The sequence below is a fragment of the Epinephelus lanceolatus genome, chromosome 20, assembly GCF_041903045.1.
Source record: "Epinephelus lanceolatus isolate andai-2023 chromosome 20, ASM4190304v1, whole genome shotgun sequence".
In the NCBI taxonomy this organism is placed as follows: Eukaryota; Metazoa; Chordata; class Actinopteri; order Perciformes; family Serranidae; genus Epinephelus; species Epinephelus lanceolatus.
Window position 1 is genome coordinate 5078265 of NC_135753.1, and position 27503 is coordinate 5105767.

At 40.1% G+C, this 27503-nt stretch overlaps 1 protein-coding gene across 2 annotated transcripts in view; it reads left to right on the plus strand.

Annotated features, from left to right (window-relative positions):
* Window positions 1-17199: 17199 nt before the first annotated feature.
* Window positions 17200-27503, plus strand: part of tubb6 (tubulin, beta 6 class V) — a 34063-nt gene continuing 23759 nt past the window's right edge. For both annotated transcript variants that reach the window (XM_033639201.2, XM_033639199.2), the window contains exons 1-3: window positions 17200-17325; window positions 25103-25211; window positions 26606-26716. In XM_033639201.2, the coding sequence (XP_033495092.1) occupies window positions 17269-17325; window positions 25103-25211; window positions 26606-26716 (277 nt within the window). In that variant the 5' untranslated portion in view covers window positions 17200-17268. The remainder of the gene's footprint in view (window positions 17326-25102; window positions 25212-26605; window positions 26717-27503) is intronic.

The following is a 27503-nucleotide window of genomic DNA, read 5'->3' on the forward strand; positions in this document are numbered from 1 at the left end:
AAAATGGCTGATGTCTGTGCACGGCACTGATTATCATGTATGACAGAAAAGCATCAAATTCTCACATTTGAGAAGCCTAACTCCAGCAAATGTTTGGCTTTTTTTTGCTTTAAAAAAAAATCTATAATGATTATTCGGTGATCAAAATAGTTGCCAATTAATTTTCTGTCGATTGGCCAATCGATTACTCAACTAGTTATTGCAGCTCTAGTGTTGTTGCGTGTTGCTGGCAGACATCATCTGGTACTGTGGTTATTTTAATGTTCTGATAGTTTTATATCTATTTTGCTGGACTTTTACACTTGCATTACAGTTGAGCAACATTCCAACATGTGTGACTGTGACGTAGTCAGAAAATGGCTCCTCCTGTGGTGATCAGATCCATGATACTGATGGATGGATTATATGTCTCTGTAGAGAAATTGGTTTCAAACACCTAAGAGTAGCTGTCATTCCATTAAAATCGCAAGGTATCAACAGCAAATATTAAAACTTTATTTGTAGTCTGTATTTCCTCAACACTGTGTCCCTGCCCCCCTCAGAGTCAGCTGGATGTTTTAAAGGTTAATTGTACGAATTATTGTGAACTGTTACTTTCTCCAGTTCTTACACAGATGGCAACATGTTCAAATGGTACCATCTGGCAACACTCTGTATGACACTTACACACTCTCCTATGACTTCAGGTGCAGCAGCATGAAATGCATCCTCAGGTGAGTTGACCTCAGCTGAACCATGCAGGTGAGCTTGTGGAGATGCTGCTGACTGAGTTTGGAGTTGTCATCCAGATGAATCATAAGACTAATCACTGAATAAAAACATCCTTGCTGTAACGGAGTGTTTCTCTGGTGAGGCTGTGAGTTGGGGCTGAACTGCATAAAGATCAGGTTTCATGTTCCTGTGTGCTCTGACAAAATCCAACAATTTTTATCATGCCCCTCAGCGTGTGATATCACACCCAAGGCGTCCTTTGGCGTCTCTAGCTTTCAACTAACTCCAATATAAACACATCAATGACAGTACTTGACACTGAGAGCAAATGAGGTAGGATAAAGAAAGTCTGTGTCGGGTGGGAAGGGAGGTGAATGGGTCAAACAAAAATGAGCCCCTTTAACACTGCCTGTTCAAGACAGGAATATCACGCCATTTCTGTATGAAAGGTGCATTTGCAGAATAGGGGGACAGAGTTGTCTCGCCTTTAAGCTGTAACAGGGCCAAAACAATGTCAATATAAAAGGGACGGCCATCAGGACAGGACTATTGTCAGGATGAGTGTGACATTTTCGACAAAATGTTATGTGTGTGACCCACCGCAGGAACTCAAAAAAGAGTAGTGTCTGTAAATGTCCACAAAGTGGGAAAACAGTAAGGTCCAAGAGCTCCTTACCCTCAGTCTGAGCATAGGATAGATCAGCCGCCATATAAAGGAGATGGTAAATGATTGTTATTGACATGTTAATGCCACAGTTATTGTTTATAAAGCGCTGCCGACGCATATGTTATATGTCACAATAGAGGCCAACACTGCTGTTATGCCCATCATACCTCTTTTAATTCCACAATGCCAGCATGCTGTCTAAGCTCACACACTGGAGCGACATGATGCCGCCATTGTTTGGTTGTGTGTAAATATGCAAAGACTGCATAAAGAAGGGTCTTTGTCGCTGCTCCATAGGGTGATCTCTTTGTAAGAAGGGCTACAGACTTTCACCTAGGAGACTGCTGTTCACACCCCATGTGAAACAGAAGTCAATTAAAGATTCACACTGTCTTTAGATGTGACATTAGTCTTTTTAAAGTCTTCTGTTGTTAGCATTTCTCTCAAATTACAGCTCAGGCTAGAAGAATCAGTCATTAGTTTTATATTTATTCTGTTAGTGCCGATCATCAAATCAACTGGAGTTCATAAATGCTATAATGTGCCACAACAACATCCTGGCTCAAGCTCATATGTAGTGTGTAACTTCCTGTCAGGTCCCTGCTGCACTGTCTCACATACCTGACCAGACTGATGGGCCAGCTGCTGCTCTACACCTCCTTATCATTACTGCAGCTCACCACAGAGGAACACTGCTAGTGTGTGTGTGTGTGTGTGTTAATCTAACTAAGTTGGGAGGGACCCTCCAGCCAACAGCTGAAGTTAGTCCATCAGTTTGTGTGTATGAGACGAAGCTTTTAAAAGTTTTCCTCTAGTTCAGATTTTTATCTGCTAATTAACTTCCTCTTTGTCTGAATACTAGGCATGATTAAACTGTCTGAATGTCTATATTATGACAGTCTGTTTAGATGTGATGGTGAGAGGAAATTATTTCTACTTTGATGCTGTTTTATGTTTGATTTGAGCTGTGTGGATTTTTTTGTATTTAGTGCCATAAGAGGAAATTTGGGGCTGTAAATTTTAAAATGTGACTGTAAATCAAACACATGAATAAAGATGAGCTTTTCTAAATTATTTAGGTCTGTAAGTTACCGGAAAGCAGGATATCTCACTCTTTAGATTTATAGTCGATTTCCAAAGAACAAGTTGTAACCGCAGATAACCGCAGATACACAACCCTATAAATCTAAACTATTTTAATCTGTTGAGTCTCTTTTAATTTCTCTTTTTCTTTTGATTTCTCATTTTTGACTTTGTCGTCTTTTGCCAGTAGTCATGAATGGATTATGGAACCGGCCCAGCTGACCATCACCTGCAAAATGTCACTTAATTCAACATGTACTGACCAGGAAGAGACACAATAAGACCAGGAAGAGATGCAAAAAGACCACAAATATCCTCAAAAAGAACACAAGGAGACTAATAAAGAGACACAAAATGACCAAAACGAAAGCTGCTAAGGATTGTGACCTTTAATGGTTCACCCCACTGGCATTTTTAGATAATTAACAGGTTTTATGATGATCAGACAGATGCTCATTCATGTACGTTCAAATCTGTCCTGGGCCATTCTTTGGCAATGCCGTCTCCCCTATTGGTTAATTGCAGAACATTTTGGGGGCATGTTTAATCAAAAATATCCACAGAGTTTGGTGATGTTTGAACAAACTGCCATTGATTTATGGCCAAATTTGCACCAGGCCAATGCACTTGTTTGGCATTTTTAAAACAGTTTTACACACATGGTTCAACATCGCTATGAAACATATCATGCAAGTTTTGTAATGACTGGACAAACAATTTATGATTTATTCTGCACGCTAAAGTGCCCTCCTGGGAGCCAAAACGTGCGCTAAAGTGCCCTCTTGGCAGCCAAAATGCCCTCCTGGGAGCCAAAACGCAAACTAAAGTGCCCTCCTGGGAGCCAAAGCGTGCACTAAAGTGCCCTCCTGGGAGCCAAAACACACACTAAAGTGCCCTCCTGGGAGCCAAAGCGTGCGCTAAAGTGTCCTCTTGGCAGCCAAAGTGCCCTCTTTGGAGCCAAAAAATACACTAAACTGCCCTCTTGGCTGGTTAAAACATGATAAACTGCCCTCTTGGGTGGTAAAAACATGATAAACTGCCCTCTTAGGTGGTAAAAACGCATGGTAAGTGCCCTCCTGGTTGGCAAAACACACCAAACTGCCTTCTTGGGTGGAAAAAACACACTAAACTGCCCTCTTGGCTGGTTAAAACATGATAAACTGCCCTCTTGGGTGGTAAAAACATTACTATTGCAATGATTTTTATGTTGGGCCCTTTTTTGATCTATATTGAGCCAGAACTATATCTCATAGAACCAGTTTGGATTATCTGGTGCTAATATGGTGTTAAAATGCACTAGAATACAGGAAATGGCATCAATCCCCCCAGGGATTTATTTCCTTCATACATACATCCATGTCTCTGTGTGTTCTTCACAGTCCAACGTTGAATATACACAATATACTTCAACCACAACAATCAGGATTCAGGCCAGGTCACAGCACTGCCACAGCTACAACACTTGTTGTTAATAATATTATAAACGCCCTTGATAATCAGTACTGTGCAGCTCTTTTCGCTGATCTGTCTAAAGCATTCGATACGGTGGACCATAATATTTTATTAGGCAAACTATCATCCATTGGCCTAGACAGTCTCTCTATCAGCTGGTTCTCAGACTATCTTTCAGGTAGAACACAAGCGGTAGTTGCAGATGGTGCTAGATCCAGCTCTCTTTCTTTGGGCAAAGGTGTTCCACAAGGATCCATCCTGGGCCCACTTTTATTTACTCTTTATATTAATAACATTTTACTCCCCTCACCACTTTGTGATGCTCATTTTTATGTGGACGACACAATTTTATACAGTTTTGGCCCCACTCTTAAATCAGCCATTGCAAGCCTGCAATCTGCTTTTAACTGTTTTCAATCATCTCTTATTTCCCACATGCTTGTCCTGAATCCCAGTAAAACTAAAGCTATGTGGTTCACAAGGTCGCAACTAAATGACTCCTGTCTCAGTATTCAAACCCTGTATGGTGAGTCAATTGAAACTGTTGAGTCTTATAAATACCTGGGCATTTGGTTGGACACCAAGCTTTCTTTTCAAACCCATGTGGAACACCTTTCAAAGAAATTAAGAGTAAGAATTGTTTTTTTAAACAGAAATAAGTCATGTTTCACCTCATCCAGCAGGAAGACCGTCGTACAATCCACAATAATGTCTGTTTTTGATTTTGGTGATGTCATATACATGCATGCCTCAGCTTCCACATTGAAACCTCTTAATGCAGTTTTTCACAGTGCCTTACATTTTATCACTGGGGATCGGTATCTTACCCATCACTGCATTTTATATGAAAAAGTGGGCTGGCCCTCTCTCGAAGTTCGCAAAGAACAGCACTGTCTTTTATTCATTTATAAAGCCTTGTGTGGAAAGCTTCCCTTATATTTAACCTCACTTTTAAAACTTTGTACTTCTGGTTATAATACACGTTCACAGACACAGCTTAGACTTCACATCCCACGTATGAAATGTGAACTAGGAAAGACCGCCTTCAGTTTTTATGCCCCTGACAGATGGAATAGACTCCAGGAGTCACTTAAATTAGATAATCTGGTTTCCATCGAGTCCTTCAAGGTGCTACTTGATGAGGTTTTACTTAGAGATCAGTCTTGCTCCTGTTATTTTTAGTCTTGTCTGTATCTACTATGTTTAGCTTTTTCACTTTTACGTTGTAAAGACTATTTTTTTTTTGTATTCTATACTCTCATTTTTATGTACCTTGTAATTTTGTAATTGTGTGTGTTATGTATTGCATGCAGGGCGTCCTTGAAAAAGAGAGCTCGCTCTCAATGGACCTCCCTGTTGAAATAAAGGTTAAATGAATCTACACAGTTCTCGTGGATGCTGATCCTAACTACAAACTAACTTGAGTAGTCTGTCTAGTTAGTCTGTTTTAAGGCTATATAATGTGCCATTTGTATAACATATAAACATGTCTAAAGTGCCCTTGAAAACACGCGGAACTTAGTGCCCTCTTCAGTGGCGAGAACGTGCTGTATGTGCCCTTTTTTTCTTTTCGCCCCTGCCCTTCAAAAAGTCTGTGCATGCCACTGGGTTTTGTGATGACTGGTCCAAGTGTGGGGAGTTAAGTCTATTTATATAGTGAATATCAAAGGAGGCCAGCACTCACAAATGTCCTTTTAATAGAAAAAGATTAAAAATGTTAACATCCACAAGAAATATACACAATATACAGAAGAATATACAAAAGAATGGGTCTTATCGATTATCTATATCTACCCATCTTAGAGCTAAAACAGCCACAAAAAGCAGCTGAAAAGAAAACAATTACTTGCAGATCATAAAAAGCATCCCAAAAGTAGCTCTTCATTAAGACCCTTAGGGTGTTCCGACTGCAGAGTATGGATCCAGAAGGCCTCTCTCTGAAAAAGAAACGTATCTTTTTCTATTACATGTATTTTCTTCTGATTTACTGTTGATTGAATTGGCCGATGTTGTTTGAGTGTGATATGTTTCTCTGTATTGTTGATGTACCTGGATGTTTGGCTTTGATGTTGAAACTGAGCGGTAGACTATTTATGTGACTAGTAATCTTAGCTGATTATTTGTCACACCTGATACATGTACAGTATTTATGTGTTATTTCCTGTTGTTTGGTACATACATTCTAATATTGATATGTTTAGAGGTACTCTTCATGACATTATTTATTTACCTGGGACTCTGACATTGAGACTGAACATTTAGCTGTTTCTACAACTTGTAACCTCAGCTGTTTGATTAGATGTAATTTGACACACCTGTTGTTTTTTGCTCTGCTGCCTAGATTAAAAGATCTTCAAAAGTACATTTGTGAGTGCTGGCCTCCTTTGATATTTTCTAGTTTTTTTGTGGCCGTGTACCTCTATTTTCTATTTGAGTGTGCTCCCGTGTTTGCTCTTTCAGAACTATTTATATAGTGAGCCATGACCCTTTATAAGTTTATTGGTCACAATTACTTAAAAGCATTGGGCTATCAACAAGCTTCTGATACATTTTGATAAGCTTGGTCAAATGACAATCCACTGAAAAAATCAGACATACCGTTTAGGAGAAGTTGTTAAAAATGTTATTTTCAAAAACTCAAAAATACCTCAGAAAATCTTCCCTGGTGGACGTTAATGGTTCTTATGTGTTTTTCGTAGAGCACATTGAGCTGCACTAGTGTGTCAAAATTCAGGTTCGACTCATGGTGTGAGGGGTGTGGCCTTTCCAAAACAGAATTTTTTTGGTCTTGATTATAGTGCCCCCATGTGGCTGATTGGGGTCATATTTCTTACTGCAGCATTTACATGCAACTTTCAATCATTTATAGAAATGAATTTCATTGGCCACAGTGTATCACCTCACAGGAATTTGTGAAAACATTTCTAAAAAAGATCTGGTCAGCCCTTCCAGCATGAAGTAAAACCACCACATAGTCTCTGTGTCTTTCTACCATTTAGGAGAGGTAGTGGTGGGGCCTCGAGCAGGTCTTTGCCCAGAGGCCCATTGTCTCATGATCCGCCCATGCTAACAGACCAGTTTTTTGTCATGTTTAAACTAATGTCTAGGTCAGGATTAAACCTACAGTGTCCCACAGCCTGTCGTCTGCAGAATCAGAATCAGACTCAGAATCAGCTTTATTCGCCAAGTACGTGTACATAGAAAAAATTTGACTCCAGTAGATTAGCTCTCAAAGTACCAGAAATTACATAAGTACACAAATTTAGGCAAGAAGTGGAATATACAATATACAAAAAATATACAACTATATATCAAATATTAAAAAATATAAAAATTATAAAAATATTTAAAATATATATATATATATATATATATATATACAGGGATCAAAATTAGCAGTCGCCAGTCGCCAGTCGCCAGAGGCGACTAATTTAACCCTTTGGCCAGTAAATGAAGTCACCTAACCAGCCACTCTGGCGAGTGAAAAAAATAGGGCCAAACTACTGTTATTGTTGTCTCTCCCGCCCCTGGCTGTGTGTAGGCTACGTGATGTCATTGGTTGCGCGCCGGTGTCGTACAACAGATCTTCAAGCCCACAACATGCCGTGGGAGCTAGAACGTGAGCGTGTAGTTGGAGATCCGCGGTCCGCCATTTCCACGCCCTAGAAAGGCTGATAATGGGGTGCTGTGGCTGTGCTGCCTGCTCTCTCCGGTTTTACGCCAGGCTTGGCTCCTTTCAAAGACTCCTTGCGAAGCACTCCAGCGACTGGATCTTTGCTCTCAAACCACAAAAAAAGATGTGATGGCACAACAGTCTCCTTCAGTACATTATTCTATGCTTTCTTTTAATTTTCACATTGGCTAGTCATCCTGTTTAATTTGTCTTCTGATTAAATCGGAACCGTTGAAACAAGTTGCAGGAAGCCTCTGCAAGTAATTGGTTGCTGGCAGACTGTACTGCAATAAAATGGTTAATCAGCAGTGTTGTGCACTGTAGAGCCGATGCGCTGCTGGTTCTGCCGGCCTGAATAGAATATAATGTCTATAGCCTACTGTTGTATAAAGCATTTATAGACTGAGCTGAGTAGTGATGCGCGGGTCAACCTGTAACCCGCGGGACCCGCAAATGGACCTGTGGGTCGGGCAGCAGTGATCGTCTGTTAAATAGGTCTGTAAATGATATTTTGACATTATTGGCTATTACTGTCATGGCATCCGAAGGTACTGATGTGTTGAGCAGGTGCCACTTGGCTAGTAAGCCAAAAAGTTAAGTTTGAACCCTTTATACATATATATATATATTATATGTATATATATATATATATTTATATGTATATATATATATATATATATATATATTATATACAATGGACAAGGATGCAGTGTTGTTTGACCTGCCACTCTGTGACCATTTAGAAGTTCATCAGAGGGACAGCCTGGGGGAAGAAACTGTCTTTGTGACGTGACCTGTACAGGTCCTCGATGGAGACAAGCTCAGTCCCAATAATCCTCTCTGCACACCTGATTGTCTTTTTCAGTCTGTTCCTGTCCAGTTTGGTGGCAGATCCAAACCAGATGGTGATGGATGTGCAGAGAACAGACTGGATTATGGCTGTGTAGAACATGATCAGCAGGATGAATTGTCATCAGTGTCATGCACACAGAGAAAGTAGCAGGCGTACAGTATCAGGGATGAATTTCTGTTTTATAGCTCTGGGTGCTGTGTAAACTGACACTGCTGCTGGCCCCAGCAGGCAGCAGCTGACCCAGGCTTCATCATCTCTCTGTGGGAATGTCTGGCACATGTTCCCTGACAGAGCAGAAAAAAATCCCCATCATGTGTCCTTCCTCATTTCCCTGTGCACACTGCAGTGCAGAGTCATACTGTAGAGTCACTCATTCTGTTCGATGTGTTTGCATATACAACCCACCAGTGATGGAAGAAACATTCACATAAATAAAAGTAGCAATACCACAATTTAAAAATACTTACATGTAAAAGTACTTCAGTGTTATCAAGAATATGTACTTTAATATGAAAGTACTCACTATGCAGCCACAATGGGCTTTGTTGTTACATTATTATATATTACACTATCATTAAGATGCATTTTAATGTCACAGCGGGCTCCAGTATTTTGATCAAATTTTTATACTGTTCCGTAGTTTCATCTACTAATGTGTTGGATTTTTTATGCCCATTGTTTTTTTAAATCTTCATCTGCAAAGTAACTGCAGGTGATAAATGTAGTACAAAAAAGTACATTTTCCTCTGAGATGTAGTTGAGTACAGACTCACAGGAGTGCCATAAAAAGGATACATAAGAATAATAAAATAAATGTTAAAAAAATATAAAGAGGAATAAATGAAATGATAAGTAAATAGAAAAAATGAGAAAATACACAGAGAAATTAATAAAATAATAATTAAATGTTGAAATAAAAGGAAATTTAAAAACAAGTAAATAAAAATATGGAATTATTCACAGAAATAGAAGGATAAATAAAATTTAAAAATAAGTAAATAAAAAATTGAATAAATTAATAAAATGTGGAATTATCCAGAGAAATAAAAGCAAAAAAAAATACATAAATAAAATGTGGAAATGTAAAGACATAAAGTAATAATTATTAGCATGTTAATTCATTTTTGTTTATACTTATGTATTTTTTTTAATGTTTATTTTTTTGCATGTTAATTACTCCTATTTTCTGTCTATTTTTGTTTTGTAGATATATTTTTCTTTATATTTCCACATTTTATTTTCTTATTCTTTTACAGATTTGTTCTTTTATGGCAACTCCTGTGACTCTGTGGTGGAGGAGAAGTATAAAGTAGCAAGAAATTTAAACACCCAAGAAAAGTACAGGTACCTCAATACTGGACTTGAACACAGTAAATGTTTTATTTCACCACTGCAGATCAGATTTTTTCCCCACACAGGACAAATACCTGAAGCAGAGAGTGTCATTAGCTCACAGATATTTGAGTCTTAGTAAGACGAAGCATACTCATAGTGAAACATTTAAAAGCTCAATTCATCTGAGATTTTGACACTGCTATTATTAATATTTATCTCTTTATCTTATTTTTGTATGTGGGAAAATCATGCTCTAAGTTTTAGAACAGTTTATGTGCATTTAGTTAAATTAGCATTCACAGTGTTCTGAATGGCCTGTCAGCAGCTCATGTTTGCATTGTACATGTGGATGTACAGACAACTATCACTGGATTACTGTGAGACTGAAGAAAAGTTAAAAACGTAATGATTCTCAGACAGGTTCTGCAGCTAGAACGAGGCAAAGAGCATTCATTCATCATTAAAACCATAATGGAAAACTATGGAAATGTTGTAAATACTTCATCTTTACTTCAGTGGTTCTGTTGGATGGACTGCAGGGATGAACTGATGAATCTGTAAGGGAGCTGAGGGACAGTTACATACAACTCTTTTTAGGAAGAGTACTTCACACAACACAGTCCTCTTCGCAGACTCTTTTCACCCCCACTACCTTTAAAGAATACATATCGTATGGCCAGTTCCAATGCCTGCAACATATTTGTGATGAAGACATGGATTTCGTTGAGGCTGCCTGAGGCTATGTCCAACAAAGCTGTCAAACCCAGGGTGTAAAAGCAGGCTTTTCACCGAGCACAGTCAGCTGAGCGTGATACACTTCCTTTTTTTAGATATTTTTTGGGGCATTTTAGCCTTTAATTGATAGGACAGAGAAGTGTGAAAGGGGGAGAGCGAGAGGGAGTGACATGCAGCAAAGGGCCACAAGCTGGAGTTGAACCCGGGCCGCTGCAGCAACAGCCTTGTACATGGGGCGCCTGCTCTATCCACAAAGCCACCGATGCCCCGAATGTGATACACTTCTTCAAAAAAAACATGCACAACAGGCAGAAGCCTGCATATCAGTCTCATCCATTTTTTGTCGTAGACATGCTGAGCAAATCAAACATACCGTTAAAAACAGGGCCAGTATTGAGAGTGATACTTTGTTAAGTCTTTCCTGAAACCCCTATTTTATTTCATTTTAATATTTTTTAGATGTCTCCCAATGTGTAGGGACAGACTTGCGCATTAAAGGGAAATTTCGGTTTATTTCAACCTGTCTCCTATCGTCTTAAATTTGTTTAAAGTGACGAGTGACATAAAAATAATAGTTAGCATGTTAGCCGTTAGCCTAGATACAGCAGGGGCGCATAGTAGCATCAGACCTGTTAAAACGTAAGTAAAAGGGCACACTTCAAGTACAAAGTTAGTCCACTAAACAAGCTTTTTTTCCCACAAAGACCGCCTCATATCGTTAGGATAAATGTCAGGGAACATATAGAAAACGACATGTAAACGTGTTGTCTTACCTTACCGGTGTGGTGCCATGTTTGTTTACCATTTAGCTCTGCTTTCCAAAGTGCGGCCGAAATATCGCGAGAACAAGCAATGATCTCATACTGTGCCTGAAATCTTGCGAGAACAAGCAGCAACAGCTGGAAGGCAGAACCAGACAGTAGCCTGAAAAGTTCATTCATTTATTTTATGAAAGATTTATAGAATAATGGCTGACTTTTTGCCAGACTTCGACTTTGTGGAGGAGGAATTTGATTTTGCAGGGTTTGATGGCCGCCCTTATTTATTTGAGCCAGAATACACTGACGAAGAGCTTCGTGAAATTGAAGAACGGAGGAGGAGAGAGAGAGAGGCGCAACAGGTAGAGGACAAGAGAGGAGGAATGGCTGCTGCAAGGCTGCGTAGCTCTGGAGATTGGTGGTGTAACTGTGAATGCTGTGCCCCAGTGCCCACAGAAGAGGAATACCTCTGTTGCAAGGAATGGGACCGGTTGCAGCCTTATTTTCAAGGTCTGGATGTGACTGAGGACGAGACACCTCCACATGGAGTAGTATCCAGCTGGGCTTTATCTAGAGCCAGCGAGATTTCAGGCACGGTATGAGATCGCTGCTTGTTCTCACGATATTTCGGCCGCGCTTTGGAAAGCAGAGTTAAATTGTAAACAAACATGGCACCACACCGGTAAGGTAAGACAACACGTTTACATGTCATTTTCTATATGTTCTCTGACATTTATCCTAACGATATGAGGCGGTCTTTGTGGGAAAAAAGCTTGTTTAGTGGACTAACTTTGCACTTGAAGTATGCCCGTTCACTTACGTTTTAACAGGTCTGACGCATGTGTGGCGGTGACTCTGTTTGCAGAGCTCCTGCCCTTTAACTGTATTTTGATGTTTTTGTGAGCTTGGACTGCTTCTGGGCGGACATTTCCCCAGCCAATGAGAGAGCCCGAGCGTGTCCGAGCGTGCACCAGTGCGAGCCTTATGGCAAGCCCTTTTAACATTTAATCACTAAGTCCGACTATCCAGAATTACCATTATAGATATCTATAACGTCATTTTGACTAGTAGTAATGTCACTGTGACTAGTATGAATTTTAATTTAAGATATCTGTAACGTCATTCTGACTAGTCAAAACTGAATGACAGATATCTATGACGTCATTCTGACTAGTCAAACCTGAATTACAGATATCTATAATGTCATTCTGACTAGTCAAAACTACAGTTACAGATATCTGTAATTCAGTTTTGACTAGTAAGATTCAAACTATTTTTGCCATTCATGTGTATGGCATTTGTCATTATAGATATCTACAATTACATTATGACTATCTATAATTCCAGTTTGAGATATCTACAACGTCATTTTGACTAGTCATAATTCAGTTGTAGATATCTACAGCGTCATTTTGACTAGTCATAATTCAGTTGCGGATATCTATGACGTCATTTTGACTAGTCATAATTCAGTTACAGATATCTACAACGTCATTTTGACTAGTCATAATTCAGTTACAGATATCTATAACGTCATTTTGACTAGTCATAATTCAGTTACAGATATCTACAACGTCATTTTGACTAGTCATAATTCAGTTACAGATATCTACAACATCATTTTGACTAGTCATAATTCGAATTCAAGATATCTACAACGTCATTCTGACTATCTGAAACTCAATTCAAGATATCTAGAAAGGACCATGTAGATATCTTCAGTTGATGATAATTAAAGATATCTTGAACTTGAATTATGACTAGTCAAAATTAAATTGTAGATATCTCAAACTGGAATTACAGATATCCACAATTCAGTTGCAGATATCCACAATAACAATTGCAGATATCCGCAACTACATTGGAGATATCTATAATGACAAACCCCATACACATGAATGGCAAAAATAGTTTGAATCTTACTAGTCAAAACTGAATTACAGATATCTGTAATTAGAGTTTTGACTAGTCAAAATCTAATTACAGATTTTTGACTAGGCAAAATTATGTTGCAGATATCAGTAATGAATATCCAGTCTAGCGATTAAATGTTAAAACGGCTTGCCATAGAGCCTTGCCTGAACCTCTTCTGTGAAGCTTTCTTCCGTACCTCCGGGCTCCGTACACCCGGGAGAGTTGAATGTGTATTTACAAACAGCAACTGGAAAATCCTCCAGACCCTACCTTTAACTTGTTGCCAAGTGATTAGTCAGTGATGGAGTGGGCAAATTTTATACACTACAACTTCATTATTTTCTGTTTGTTCCACCTGTCATGTGATTATCTGGGCCATATGATGGCCTCCTATTGGTCCCTGCAACTATATAGGTGGGACCATACATTTGTTGTATGTTTTTAAAGCCCTGACTCGCTTCCTCGCTTGTTTTCTATATTTTTGGAGTGCTTGGATTGCCTTCCTGTGTATCTTGATGAATTTGTTCATTTACATTCTGTGAGAGGCTGCTGCACCTGTTGCATTGTGCCAGTGCCAGAAGAAAATGTTGGTATTGTACATTTCTGCAAACCCAGAATATGTGACATTTGTATGTTTCATATGTATCATACCAATGTTTCTAAAGTGCCCTAGTATATGAGCTGACTTTGTCATCAGGAGGTGGAGATGATGGACCCCTGCAAGACCAATAAACAACAAAACTTTTTTTTTTCTTTCTGTTTTTTTAGCGAGTCATTGCTGTGTTTCCAGGGACATTTTTGGCACAAAGCATGGCTTTTTTTTTTTTTATGGAGACATTGTTGCGTTTCCAGCTGGGATAGTGCTACAAAAAATAATATATATATATATATATACAGTACAGGCCAAACGTTTGGACACACCTTCTCATTCAATGCGTTTTCTTTATTTTCATGACTATTTAAATTGTAGATTCTCACTGAAGGCATCAAAACTATGAATGAACACATGTGGAGTTATGTACTTAACAAAAAAAGGTGAAATAACTGAAAACATGTTTTAAACTCTAGTTTCTTCAAAATAGCCACCCTTTGCTCTGATTACTGCTTTGCACACTCTTGGCATTCTCTCCATGAGCTTCAAGAGGTAGTCACCTGAAATGGTTTTCCAACAGTCTTGAAGGAGTTCCCAGAGGTGTTTAGCACTTGTTGGCCAGCTCACCCCAAACCATCTCGATTGGGTTCAGGTCCGGTGACTGTGGAGGCCAGGTCATCTGCCGCAGCACTCCATCACTCTCCTTCTTGGTCAAATAGCCCTTACACAGCCTGGAGGTGTGTTTGGGGTCATTGTCCTGTTGAAAAATAAATGATCGTCCAACTAAACGCAAACCGGATGGGATGGTATGTCGCTGCAGGATGCTGTGGTAGCCATGCTGGTTCAGTGTGCCTTCAATTTTGAATAAATCCCCAACAGTGTCACCAGCAAAACACCCCCACACCATCACACCTCCTCCTCCATGCTTCACAGTGGGAACCAGGCATGTGGACTCCATCCGTTCACCTTTTCTGCGTCTCACAAAGACACGGCGGTTGGAACCAAAGATCTCAAATTTGGACTCATCAGACCAAAGCACAGATTTCCACTGGTCTAATGTCCATTCCTTGTGTTTCTTGGCCCAAACAAATCTCTTCTGCTTGTTGCCTCTCCTTAGCAGTGGTTTCCTAGCAGCTATTTGACCATGAAGGCCTGATTGGCGCAGTCTCCTCTTAACAGTTGTTCTAGAGATGGGTCTGCTGCTAGAACTCTGTGTGGCATTCATCTGGTCTCTGATCTGAGCTGCTGTTAACTTGCCATTTCTGAGGCTGGTACTCGGATGAACTTATCCTCAGAAGCAGAGGTGACTCTTGGTCTTCCTTTCCTGGGTCGGTCCTCATGTGTGCCAGTTTCGTTGTAGTGCTTGATGGTTTTTGCGACTCCACTTGGGGACACATTTAAAGTTTTTGCAATTTTCCGGACTGACTGACCTTCATTTCTTAAAGTAATGATGGCCACTCGTTTTTCTTTAGTTAGCTGATTGGTTCTTGCCATAATATGAATTTTAACAGTTGTCCAATAGGGCTGTCGGCTGTGTATTAACCTGACTTCTGCACAACACAACTGATGGTCCCAACCCCATTGATAAAGCAAGAAATTCCACTAATTAACCCTGATAAGGCACACCTGTGAAGTAGAAACCATTTCAGGTGACTACCTCTTGAAGCTCATGGAGAGAATGCCAAGAGTGTGCAAAGCAGTAATCAGAGCAAAGGGTGGCTATTTTGAAGAAACTAGAATATAAAACATGTTTTCAGTTATTTCACCTTTTTTTGTTAAGTACATAACTCCACATGTGTTCATTCATAGTTTTGATGCCTTCAGTGAGAATCTACAATGTAAATAGTCATGAAAATAAAGAAAACGCATTGAATGAGAAGGTGTGTTTTTTTGCCTGCCAAGAACTGGGTGGGAAACTGCTGCATACATACAGGAATAAATAAAGTTGTATTGCTGTGAATTGGGTTTAAAGATAATTCTTTAGTCCCAGAGAAGCTCTTGTTAGCATCCATCAAAAATAATCAAAATAATTATCAAAGGAGCATACATAAAAAGCTGAATTTCAAAAAAGGAAACAACTGTGTTTTAACTAAATTAACAAATATAGAAAAAAATCTTAATATGAATCTTACAAAAGTAAAAGTATTGTTATGGTCCCTTGCTAGGAGCAGCCAGCCTACTCTCACTCCCAACTTGTCAAATATCATCGCTTTGTCTGTGATTTCAGCATCTCACACAGACAGGCAGAAGCAACTTTCGCAGTGGTATGATATGCACTAGGTGTGTTAGTTTTAGAGGCAGCGGGCAATAATCCAAGTCATCAAATACCACCACTTTGTCAGTGGAGTGGGCGCTAAGAGACACGCAGAGAGGCACGATTCGTACCACCGGTCACCAGCAGTTTGTAATGCAGCTGGCAACTACCATGATATAAATAGCGAGAAAGTCCTTATAGGGTGGGTGGGTCAAACAAACTCCAGACTTTCACACAGGAGCCTGCTGCTCAGTTCCCATGTGGCTTGTAAGTCAAATCAAGGTGTTTTTTTCCCCCTTAACCTAACCATATGTATTTGTTGCTTAAACTCTTGGAAGTTAACCCAAAAACAAAGTGTTTTACTGAAGTTGTAAGTTTATTTTGGCAAAGACTGTGTGCATGGAAGGAGCATAAATTGCCATGCCGTCTCTAAACGTCCAAAACAGACGCTGGAGGGTACCTATGCCTCATATTTAGATGTGTAGATCCACTGACAAATAAGTGGTATTTGACAGTTTGGGATGAGAGCATGTTGGAGCAGGATGGAAGCCTTATGTAACTGTATGGACATTGGTGATTAGTTGCAATGTTTTTAATTTTCATTTGTCTAGTATATGCTTGTATATTGATATGGGTTGTTTTTGAAACTCTAATAAAGAAAGGTTAACAAAAAAATATTGTTACCACAATGAAAATGAGCTTTATTAGTTGGACAGTTTTAATGAGCCAGGTGACCAGTTGACTTTCTGCCTCCAGAATAAGATAAGACATACTTTATTGATCCCCCAGAGGGGAAATTCAAATATCACAGCAGCACATGACAAATCAAAACAAATTAAATAGAATAAGATTAAAGAGAAAAATAAAATAAAATAAAATGAAATAATGGTAAATAAATAAAAAGATAAAATCAAATAAAGTTGCTACATCACAAAATTGCTACATCAGATGCTGTACACACTTTATTAAATAGTTTCAGCATGAGAATGAAGTACCAAACGTAGCAACAATGATAGTAGCAGTAGTGGTATTTCTGCTGGACAATAAAACAAAGAAAGGTTTTTTGCTGACTGGAACAAACTGAACCCACGGGTGGCCCCTGTAGGCGTGGTCTTGTGAACGCGCGTGAGAGGAGGAGGAGGCCGGCCGCGCGCTCCGTTAAACAGACGCACATCAACCCCTAGCAGCAGACAGATAGCAGAACAGCAGCGGAGAGAGACACACCGACAAAAGGAGGAAAGATGAGAGAAATCGTTCACATCCAGGCCGGACAGTGCGGGAACCAGATCGGGACCAAGGTAGAGTCTGAAGCTTTTCTGTTTGATGGGTGTTAGTGGTTCTCTGCAGTGAGTTTACATACTGAAGCATTCTTATTATTCATTATTCCAAATTATAATACTCTAAAATTTAGTTTCTTGTCCTGTAACAATCTCATAGCACGTGTTCAGCTGTACCTAATAAACAGAACAACAAGCAAAACATTTCACAAACCAACCAAACTTTATTTTATGATCACAAAGTTTCCAGATATTTCAGGCTGAATTTTGAGGAAATGTAGAATATAATGTTTAACGTGTCCCCTGTTGGAATGTTTCACTCACTGAAAAGATTGCAAAAATATCCATCCTGTTTCATTAAAGTAACAATCGAAGATTTTTCATTTCAACTAATGTATGTTAAAGGTTAACTCTGGTATTTTTCAAGATGGATTTTTCATGTTTTTGTGTCAAAGTGACTAATGGGCTCAACAGCACTCTGAGCATGTTTAGTCCATGTTTGTGTTTATGTCCAGTAAGAGTGTTTGTTTTTGTCCCTGACAGTCTCAGATTGTTATTTTAAGCGTCTGACAACATGATGGAAACGATCCTTACTCCATTTAAATAAACTGTCATTTTAGTGTGTATAGGGCCAGCATATTTTCACATCTAACTGGGTAAATTAAGGGTTTATTTTAACCAAACAAGTGTTAGTTCGTCTTTCCACTGTTCCAGCAATCACCAACATGGCTTTTGTTTTATTCTCTTTTTGTCAATTTTCAATAAAGTCTAATTTACAATGATAAAATTACTGTTTATTTAAATGGAGTCTGGTGGGTTTGACGATGGCGATTTCGGGGCTGTTTCTGTTAAACAAAAAGGATCTTTCTCTCTAACAGAAGGTATATCTCTGTAGAGATCCTTTCCATAATGTTGACACTTAGAGCTCTAGTTTCCCAGCGCAGCGTAGCACAGGGTGGCGCAGGGTGGCGCAGGGTGGCGAACCTTGCGCAGAGCTAGTTTTGAGCAGCGCAACCCAAGGCGCGCTCAGTTTGGTAGTTTGGCAGACCGAGGTGCGCTGAGATGGGTGTGGCGGCGCAGCAGGGGGAGGTGTCGACAGATCCAGCTTGGCACAGTGACAGTTTCGTGCCAAAAGGCTTCGCCGAAGGTGCACTAAAAGCTCACCAGCTGAAACCAGGTCTACTGTCAGCGCAGGCGGAGCGCAGCCGGTCTAAGCCGAAGTTTGGCTGACTGGCGGACAGTGTGCACACGTCACCAAAACCTCACAGGCAGGTTTCCAGAATGTCAGGCACATTAACAATGCAATAAATAGCCAAAAAATCACTATTCAATACAACTATCTGCAATCAGCACATAAATGTTATCTCTATATCGACTGTCTCGTCACATCTGATGTCAGATCAAAGGGGATTGGCACCGTTTGGCACGTTTGGCACGCGTAATGGAAACCCAACCTGATTTGATTAACACAGCTGCAAACTAATGAGTTCACACCCCTCTCAGCCAACCACAAACAGCCACAGCATCAGATAGGGAGTATATATTCAGCATCTGTCATCTTAGAAAAGCCAAAAGAAAAGAAACAGAGTGAGACTGCGAGAGAGAAAGAGAGAGCGCGCGTGCACGAGAAAAACGCAACATTGATTTACGATTGTGGTGACCTCCTCCCAGGCTACCTTTGCATCATCAGCCCGTGGAGGTCTGCTCGCAGTTCCGTATATTCAGACACTGCGAGCTTGGATCTCCCGGACCAAAACATCAGTTTCCTCCTGGGAGAAGTTTGGCTGTCTGACGCTGCTGCTTTCTTCCGCCATGGCGAATTGAGTAAACTCTCATTACGTCTTCGCGCGGCGCATTTAAGGGCGAGGAGAGGGGCTCATTTGATTGGTGTGATGTGTGTAAAACCCACTCCACGCCTTCTCTCCTCCCTCTTTCCGACTTGCGCAGGTAGGAGGGACGGAGGTGGGAAAGAGGAGTAGCTGCGCCAGGCGCATGGTGTGCCAAACTTGCAAAATCCGTTTGGCCACTCCCTGTTGGCGAAGCGCAGGTGCGCTGCAACCCCGCCTCGCCCGGTCTGCCAAACTAGAGCCCTTAGAATAACAACCTGAGCCTGTCAGTGACAAAAACAAACTTTTAGTACATTGATGTATATTAATGTACATTGACGGTGCTCAGTTGCCTGCAATGATTATGCCGCAGCTTTTTCTTTCTTGCTCAGTACTGGACCAGCTTCAAAAATGGTTGTTAAGAATAGATGAAAATAGAGTCCAGATTATAAAATACAGAAGCTATCCATCAAGTCACTGTCTGTCATTCAGTGAGGTAACATAATGGTAACTGTGGCCCACTGATGAAAGCACATTTGCAGTATTAATAACTGTGTGTTTGTGGCGGCAATCCAAAAAAATCACAAGTGGTGCACAGTTAAGGCCCAAACATACTCGGGCGGAACGTATGCGGAACAGACTCCGTGAGGAATGTCCGCAGTCATTCGGGTTTCCATAGTCGAGCGCACTTCCGCGTTGTAGTTTCCTGTAAAAATGTCTGTGAAAAATCCCAGCGATGTGAAAAATACATGCCGAGCAGTCACTGGTGCGCAGAGCAGAGTCCGCACGGTCGTGAAATCTGAGCTTTGCGTGCACAGGGCTTGCGGACGTCCACTTTGAGTCCACGCGGACCTCTGCGGAGTCCGTTCCGCGTGCATTCCGCCCAAGTATGTTCGGGCCTTTAGTCCATCACCCAGCAGTGGTTGGTCCACGGGAAAAGGTCGGCGGAGCTAACACAGCAGACTCGCTCTTCAACCCACTTGTGTGTGAAGCAGCGTACTGTGTTTTTTCTAGTCTTTGCTAGCCTTGCAAGTAAATGGATACTAGGGCCAAACGAGAAAAAGGAAGAGAAGAGCAATGACTACAGATAATGAAAATTAAAAAAAAAAAGTGCATAATAAAAAACTGAAGTACTGCTTATTACCAAAGAGACCGAAAGAGATTTTCAAGATTCTAACTTTAAAGGCCAGTGCAGCCAGCACTCCCATTATGGTATAATACTTAATTAGTGTAACTGTGCATAGTAGATATTGACACAGGGCCACAAAATTAACTAATAATTTGAGATGTTTTAGTTGTCATTTTATAAACAACTTTGTGTATGAGTTAAAAGTGCACTTCATTATTATTGTTGCTGAGCTCTATTTGTTTTTTTATTCACCATTTTAAATTTCTGATGAGTATTTATCAATTTTATCTTTATGAGTTATTTTTATCAACTGTTACTTTTAATGTTTCCTTTGGAAAGCTGCACATGGCCTCTTCTGCCCCTCACAGTGCCATTTGCATTGCTGCGGGAACAGAGGTGCAGAAATAGGATATCAGAAGGCAATTAATATTCCACAGTCTTCTGCAGGAGAAAATAGATGCCAGAAAATCAATCAATCAATCAATCAATCAATCAATCAATCAACCAATTTTATTTATAAAGCCCAATATCACAAATCACAATTTGCCTTAGAGGGCTTTACAGCATACAACATCCCTCTGTCCTTAGGACCCTCACAGCGGATAAGGAAAAACTCCCCAAAAAAACACTTTAACGGGGAAAAAAATGGTAGAAACCTCAGGAAGAGCAACTGAGGAGGGATCCCTCTTCCAGGACGGACAGATGTGCTTTAGATGTCCCACAGAACAGATCAACATGATAAATTAACAGTAATCCGTATGACACAATGAGACAGAAAGAGAGAGAGACAGAGAGAGAGAGATGCAGGACAGAAGGTAATGACAGTAGCTTACAACAACATTAATTAAAGTAATAATATTATAATAATAATTATGGTTATTGTGGTACAATATGCTGGAAGCATATAGTAATATCTGATAATATACATATGTGACAATAATCATATGTGTATAATAACAGTGGAAGTATGACTAATGACAGCAGCAGCAGGAGGCATCAGGCAGGACCACGGCAGCAGCACAACCACACACGTCACACTATCCAGGCACCGCTGCGACATAACTTAACCTGCGAGACAGTGGAGCTAGTGGAGTGGAGTGGAGTTAGTGACATGCAGTAACAGGACATGAGTGTTAGCAAAGGAGAGCGAGAGAGAGAGAGAGAGAAGGAGAGAAGGTGCTCGGTGTACTATAGGAGGGGCTGGTACAAGGCAAGCCTGAGCCAGCCCTAACTATAAGCTTTATCAAAAAGAAAAGTCTTAAGTCTAGTCTTAAATGTGGAGATGGTGTCTGCCTCCTGGACCGCAACAGGAAGATGATTCCATAGGAGAGGAGCTTGAAAGCTGAAGGCTCTGGCTCCTGATCTACTTTTGGTAACTTTAGGGACCACTATGAGCTCTCTTAGATATGATGGAGCCTGACCATTTAGAGCTTTATAAGTTAACAGTAGGATTTTAAATTCATTCCTGGATTTTACAGGGAGCCAGTGCAGAGAAGCTAAAACAGGAGAAATATGATCTTGTTTCTTAGTACCTGTTAGTACACGTGCTGCTGCATTCTGAATTAGCTGGAGGGTTTTCAAAGACTTATTAGAGCTACCTGATAATAGGGAATTACAGTAATCCAGCCTTGAAGTAACAAAAGCGTGGACCAATTTTTCTGCATCTTTTCGGGTCAGGATAGGCCTAATTTTCGCAATATTATGCAGATGAAAAAACACAGTCCGTGCAGTTTGTTTTAAATGGGAATTAAAAGACAAATGCCATTTCTCTGGATGGCATTGCTCTGGCAATGCCATCCAGAGAAACTATATCATCAGATAAAGAGTCTCTGAGTTGTTTGGGGCCAAGAACAATAACTTCAGTTTTGTCTGAATTTAACATCAGGAAATTGGTGCTCATCCAGGTTTTTATGTATTTAAGGCATTTTTGAAGTTTAGTTAATTGATTAGTTTCTTCTGGCTTTATTGATGAATAAAATTGTGTATCATCCGCATAACAATGGAAATTTACAGAGTGATTTCTAATGTTGTTACCTAAGGGAAGCATATATAAAGTGAATAGAATTGGTCCGAGCACAGAACTGTGTGGAACTCCAAAACAAACTTTAGTACGTAGAGATGATTCATCATGAACATGAACGAACTGAAAACAATCAGATAAATAAGATTTAAACCAGCTTAGTGCAGAACCTTTTAGGCCAATTAAATGTTCCAGTCTCTGGGACGTCGGTGGCTTGGTGGTGGAGCGGGCGCCCCATGTGCAGGGCTGTTGCCGCGGCGGCCCGGGTTCAAGTCCGGCCTGTGGCCCTTTGCTGCATGTCGCTCCCTCTCTCTCTCCTCCTTTCACACTTGTCTGTCCTATCGATTAAAGGCTTAAAAATGCCCAAAAAATATCTTTAAAAAAAAAATAAAAAAATGTTCCAGTCTCTGTAGCAGAATTTGATGGTCAGTTGTGTCAAACGCCGCACTAAGATCTAATAAAACAAGTACAGAGACGAGTCCTTTGTCTGAAGCAATCAGAAGGTCATTTGTAATTTTAACTAGTGCTGTCTCAGTGCTATGATGCACTCTAAATCCTGACTGAAATTCCTCAAATAAATTATTATCATGGAGAAAAACACAGCTGGTCTGCGACTACTTTCTCAAGGATCTATGAAAGAAAGGGAAGATTAGATATTGGATTTCTTTGAGGCGTCATCTGCCCATGCCCCATCCACACCCTTATATTCGCAGTAAATTAAATTACCAGAACATGTTGACTTTTAAGATCTGGTTCTAGTTTACAGTACGTTTGAATGAATAAGTGAATGAATGAATGAATGCAGTGAGCATTGACTGCTCTCTGTCCTGTAAGAAACTGATCACAGTGGAGAGGGGGAGTGAAGTGAACTCAGAGCCACTGAGAAACTATTCAAGGACTCTGAGTGCAACTACTAAACTATGTACAAGTGTGCAGCTGTAGAAGAAGAAAGTGATATATGAGAAAGAACCAGAGCTAAGTGAGCAGTTAGCAGGTCAACTACTACAAAGGTTTCTGGGTAATGAACCAGCTGTGCTTGTGAGGAAAGTGTGAAATACAAGGCTTGGTGAGTAACAGAATACATGGTGTTACATTATAAGTAGAGCTGCCCCTTGACAGTCAGAGATTCGAAACATCAGTCAGAGACCCCTCAGGTTTTTGTGGGTTTTTTTTTGCTTGTCAGTGTGTTGTGCAGTGTACTTCTAGGAATGATTTGGTCCCCAAATTTTTCTGCAGAGTGACCACTCTTGACTTTCACGCTACTCTTTGGTATCGACAGCTGTGAACATGGCTCCAACATAACATTATCTTCTGCTTAGAAGTGGTGGTTTCTGATTTGACTGACTTCAGTCTGAGTCAGGTGCAGCCCAAGTAATTAGGATACTACACTAGAATTACCTCAACACAGTTGTATGCCTCTGCAAATCAGTGAAATTGCAGTCCCAGTACACATCCATGTCTGTCTAGACTCATATGTTGCCATCACAGTTGACAATACTTCAAATATGGCATTAAATTATGGCCAGAAAACATCATGATGACAGTGACTTTTTGGATATAAATTGCTTCCACAGCTAATGCTTTCACAGAGGCAGAAGAAGGCAGCCTTAACATTCTCAGCTACAGAAAAACAAGATTTTAGATTTTAGTAAAAATGGGGATTATAAGCAGGATTTTTAAAAGAACAATATACTAATGTGCTTAATTATATTCCTGCCAGAGACACAAGTGGACGCTGGGATGTAGTTTCACTTGTTGGAAGTTTATTTCTTTACTTACAAAGCAAATCAGCATATTTATTTCGACTTTGAAGTCTCCACATCTACACATTTTCTCTGCTGCCATTAAAACTTTATCTTTTTGCTACAAAGTGAGAGGAAGTATAGGTCTTGTTGTCCAACCTCATCCTGCTACCTGGTAGTGAAACTCATGCAGCACATTCCCAAACATCAGTACTGCTTAAGATAATAGTGCAGCCTAAGAATATATATGAAGAAGAACTGTATAAGATTTAGATAGATTTATCAGTGTCTAGAGGTGAGGATTGCAGATTGCAACAAGCTGAAACTCTCCTGTTTTCAATATTCAGTTGGTTTTTACCAGGAGCTGAATTATCCACAGAGGTCTCTTCCTCTCCAAAGCAAACAGACCAGCTGATTTAAACCAATAAGAACACTGAATAAAGTTTTTTCACATTAAAAATCAGTGTTTCTCTGATGCTGTTTGGCATGTCAGGGATGGGCTGCTGGCCCAGCACCTGCTTTCTCTGATAACTTAAAATCCAGATGTTTAGGAGGTTTTTTACCAGGAGCTGAATTATCTAACGGGGGCTCTTCATCTCTGAAACAAACAGACCAGCTGATTTAAACAGTTAAAAATACTGAATAAAACAGTTTCATGTTTTTAAAAAATCAGTGTTTTTTCAACTCTCTCATCATGGAGGGGCTGCTAACTACGGTGGTCAATGCGAAAAGGTGAATGTCCCTATTTAGAGCCAGCATTTGGTTTGTCCATTTTGGGCCACTGTAAAAACGTGGCAGTGCAACATGGTGATCTCTGTAGACAAGGAAACTCTCCCTATCTAGATATAAACAGCTCATTCTAAAGGTAATGAAAACACAACAATTCTTATTTTCAGGTGATTATACATTAAAGAAAACATTATATTTTATTTTATTCCATTTCTGCCCCCTAAATTCACACTAGAACTTTAAACCAGTCAGAGAAGCTGAGCAGTGTCAGTAAATGTACTGTACAGACAGGAGGTTCACCAGGTCTGAGCTCTTTTCTTCTTCTCTTTTTCTGCTGTTGTGACTCGGTCAGTTCTGGGAAGTGATCAGCGACGAGCATGGCATTGACCCAGTGGGGAGCTATGTGGGTGACTCATCTCTTCAGCTGGACAGGGTCAACGTCTACTACAATGAGGCGTCCTGTAAGTACAAAATAACAGTAGAGAGGTGTGTGTGTGTGTGTGTGTGTGTGTGTGTGTGTGTGTGTGAGTGTGAGAGTCACTGTGAGTCACACACGTCCTCTGGATGACTGGAGATAGTCTGAGTTCAGATTCTACTGGAAAATTAATCACATTTCACCTCCTAAACCAACTCAAGCTTGGTTTTTGGATTTTTGTGGCCTTTTTTTCTTAGTGTCAAAGGGTTAAGGATGATAAACACAACCTTATTTATTAATTTGATAAGTGAACTTTGTTGTGCTCTTATCTTGACCTTAAATTTTTTTTAAACATTCATCTCATCATATTTTACAGCTTATTAGCTCTCATAATAGACATTTTATATATTTTAAAGTAATATTTTAATTGTCACCCTGCCCTCCTCTCTAAGACATAGAGAAGACCGTAGCCACCTAACCTATTCATCACTAATTCACATTACTAAATGAGGCAGACTGACTCAAACAAAAGTTGTTTAGGGTGGTCATGGATGGATTACTGAATGGGCCCACGGGGAACAGGCCCAGGGGCCCCAGTTGTCAGCTGCCCCACTGACCTTTACCTGCAAAGTGTCCACCAAATTAACACGTATCAACTAGGTAGAGACTCAAAATGAGCACAAAGAGATGTAAAGGAACTGCAAAGAAACACAAAATAACTATAAGGAGACACAGAATGATGATGAAGCGACACAAAACCCCCCACAAAATTTCTTCAATAAGACACAAATTTACTTACAAGAGAGTCAAATGACTACAAAAAGACTCAAAACAACCACAGAGACACAAAAAGACTATAAAGAGACATGAAACGACCAAAAAGACACAAAATGACTTTAAAGAGACACAGCACAACCTGAAAGAGACCCAAACTGACCTCTAGATGACACAAAATGACCACAAGGAGACAAAACAACTACAGGGAGATGCAAAATGACCACAAGGAGACAAACAATAAACATAAGGACACACAAAACGGCCAAAAAGATCCGAGATTACCACAGAGAGACAACAAAATTCCACAAAGAGACAAAACAACCATAAAGAGACACAAGATGACCACAAGGAGACACAAAACAACTACAAAGACACACAAAAACCACAAGGAGACACAAAAAGACCACAAAGGGTCATAAAACAACCACAAAAGAAAAGAGGCAAAATCACCTCCTCCTGTGTAGGAAGGGTGGTAGGTCCTTTTGCATATCTGTGCCCAAGGAAATACTGTCTCATAATGTGCCCATGAGTGTGGTCACGAAGAGACGTGCATCGTCTGAAAGCATTTGAACAGATGACTGATGGTGGTGAGGACATGTATAGGTTAAAAAACACAACATTTTGGTGCCAGAACATGACAACTCTTCTTCTCTGTTTGTGCAGCACATAAATACGTCCCCCGGGCTGTGCTGGTGGACCTGGAACCAGGAACCATGGACAGCGTACGCTCAGGAGCCTTCGGACAACTCTTCAGACCAGACAACTTTATTTTTGGTAACAATCACATTTTTTTACTCAATGAATTCAGTTTTTTAGGCCTTTTGTGCAAGTTTACAGGGTTGTTAATGTGAAAAAAATCATTAATTTATATATTTAGACAGTTGGTAAGCTACAAGTTTTTTGCAGTTTGAAAAAAATCCTAAAACATAACTGTAATTAAGCACCAGGAAACACCAGCGCAGCTGAATGTGATTGGTGAGTGTAATTTAGCAGGTAAAATTCCTTAAAGATGATTTAACAGTTTTTTGTTGCAGAGGAAGAAGCCTAAAATGCAAAAATTGACACATTATCAGATTATAAAGATGTTGTGAATAACATTTTAACAAACAGCCAACTGCTTCCACCTCCAGCAGTTACAGAGCAAAAAGGTGATTCATTGGGCATCGTTTTGTTTCACCTGATGAATGTCAGTCCAATATTCTCTCTCTTTTAGCTCTGGTTTTGGTCTTCACCAGCTCCCGAGGGAAATATCTGTCTCTGTAGCTGCTAAAGCTACTATGTTCAACAGCTAATCTCTGTCTGCTGTTTGCTGCTGAGCCAAACAGGAAATGTGCCACAAATCCAAAACCAGGAGCCTAAAGAGGCTAAAAAGCTCCATAGAGCTGCAGAGATAGAGATAATTCTCTGTGAGCTCATCACTCTCTGAGATACTTTATTCTTTGTGTAGTTACAGAGGACAGAGCTGGAGCAGCAGTGAAACTTTCCAGCATTAAATCTCTACTGTAAACAGACCGTAGCATTTGTTTTATAAACTGATGTCTCAGCAGGAGAAGAAGCAGGG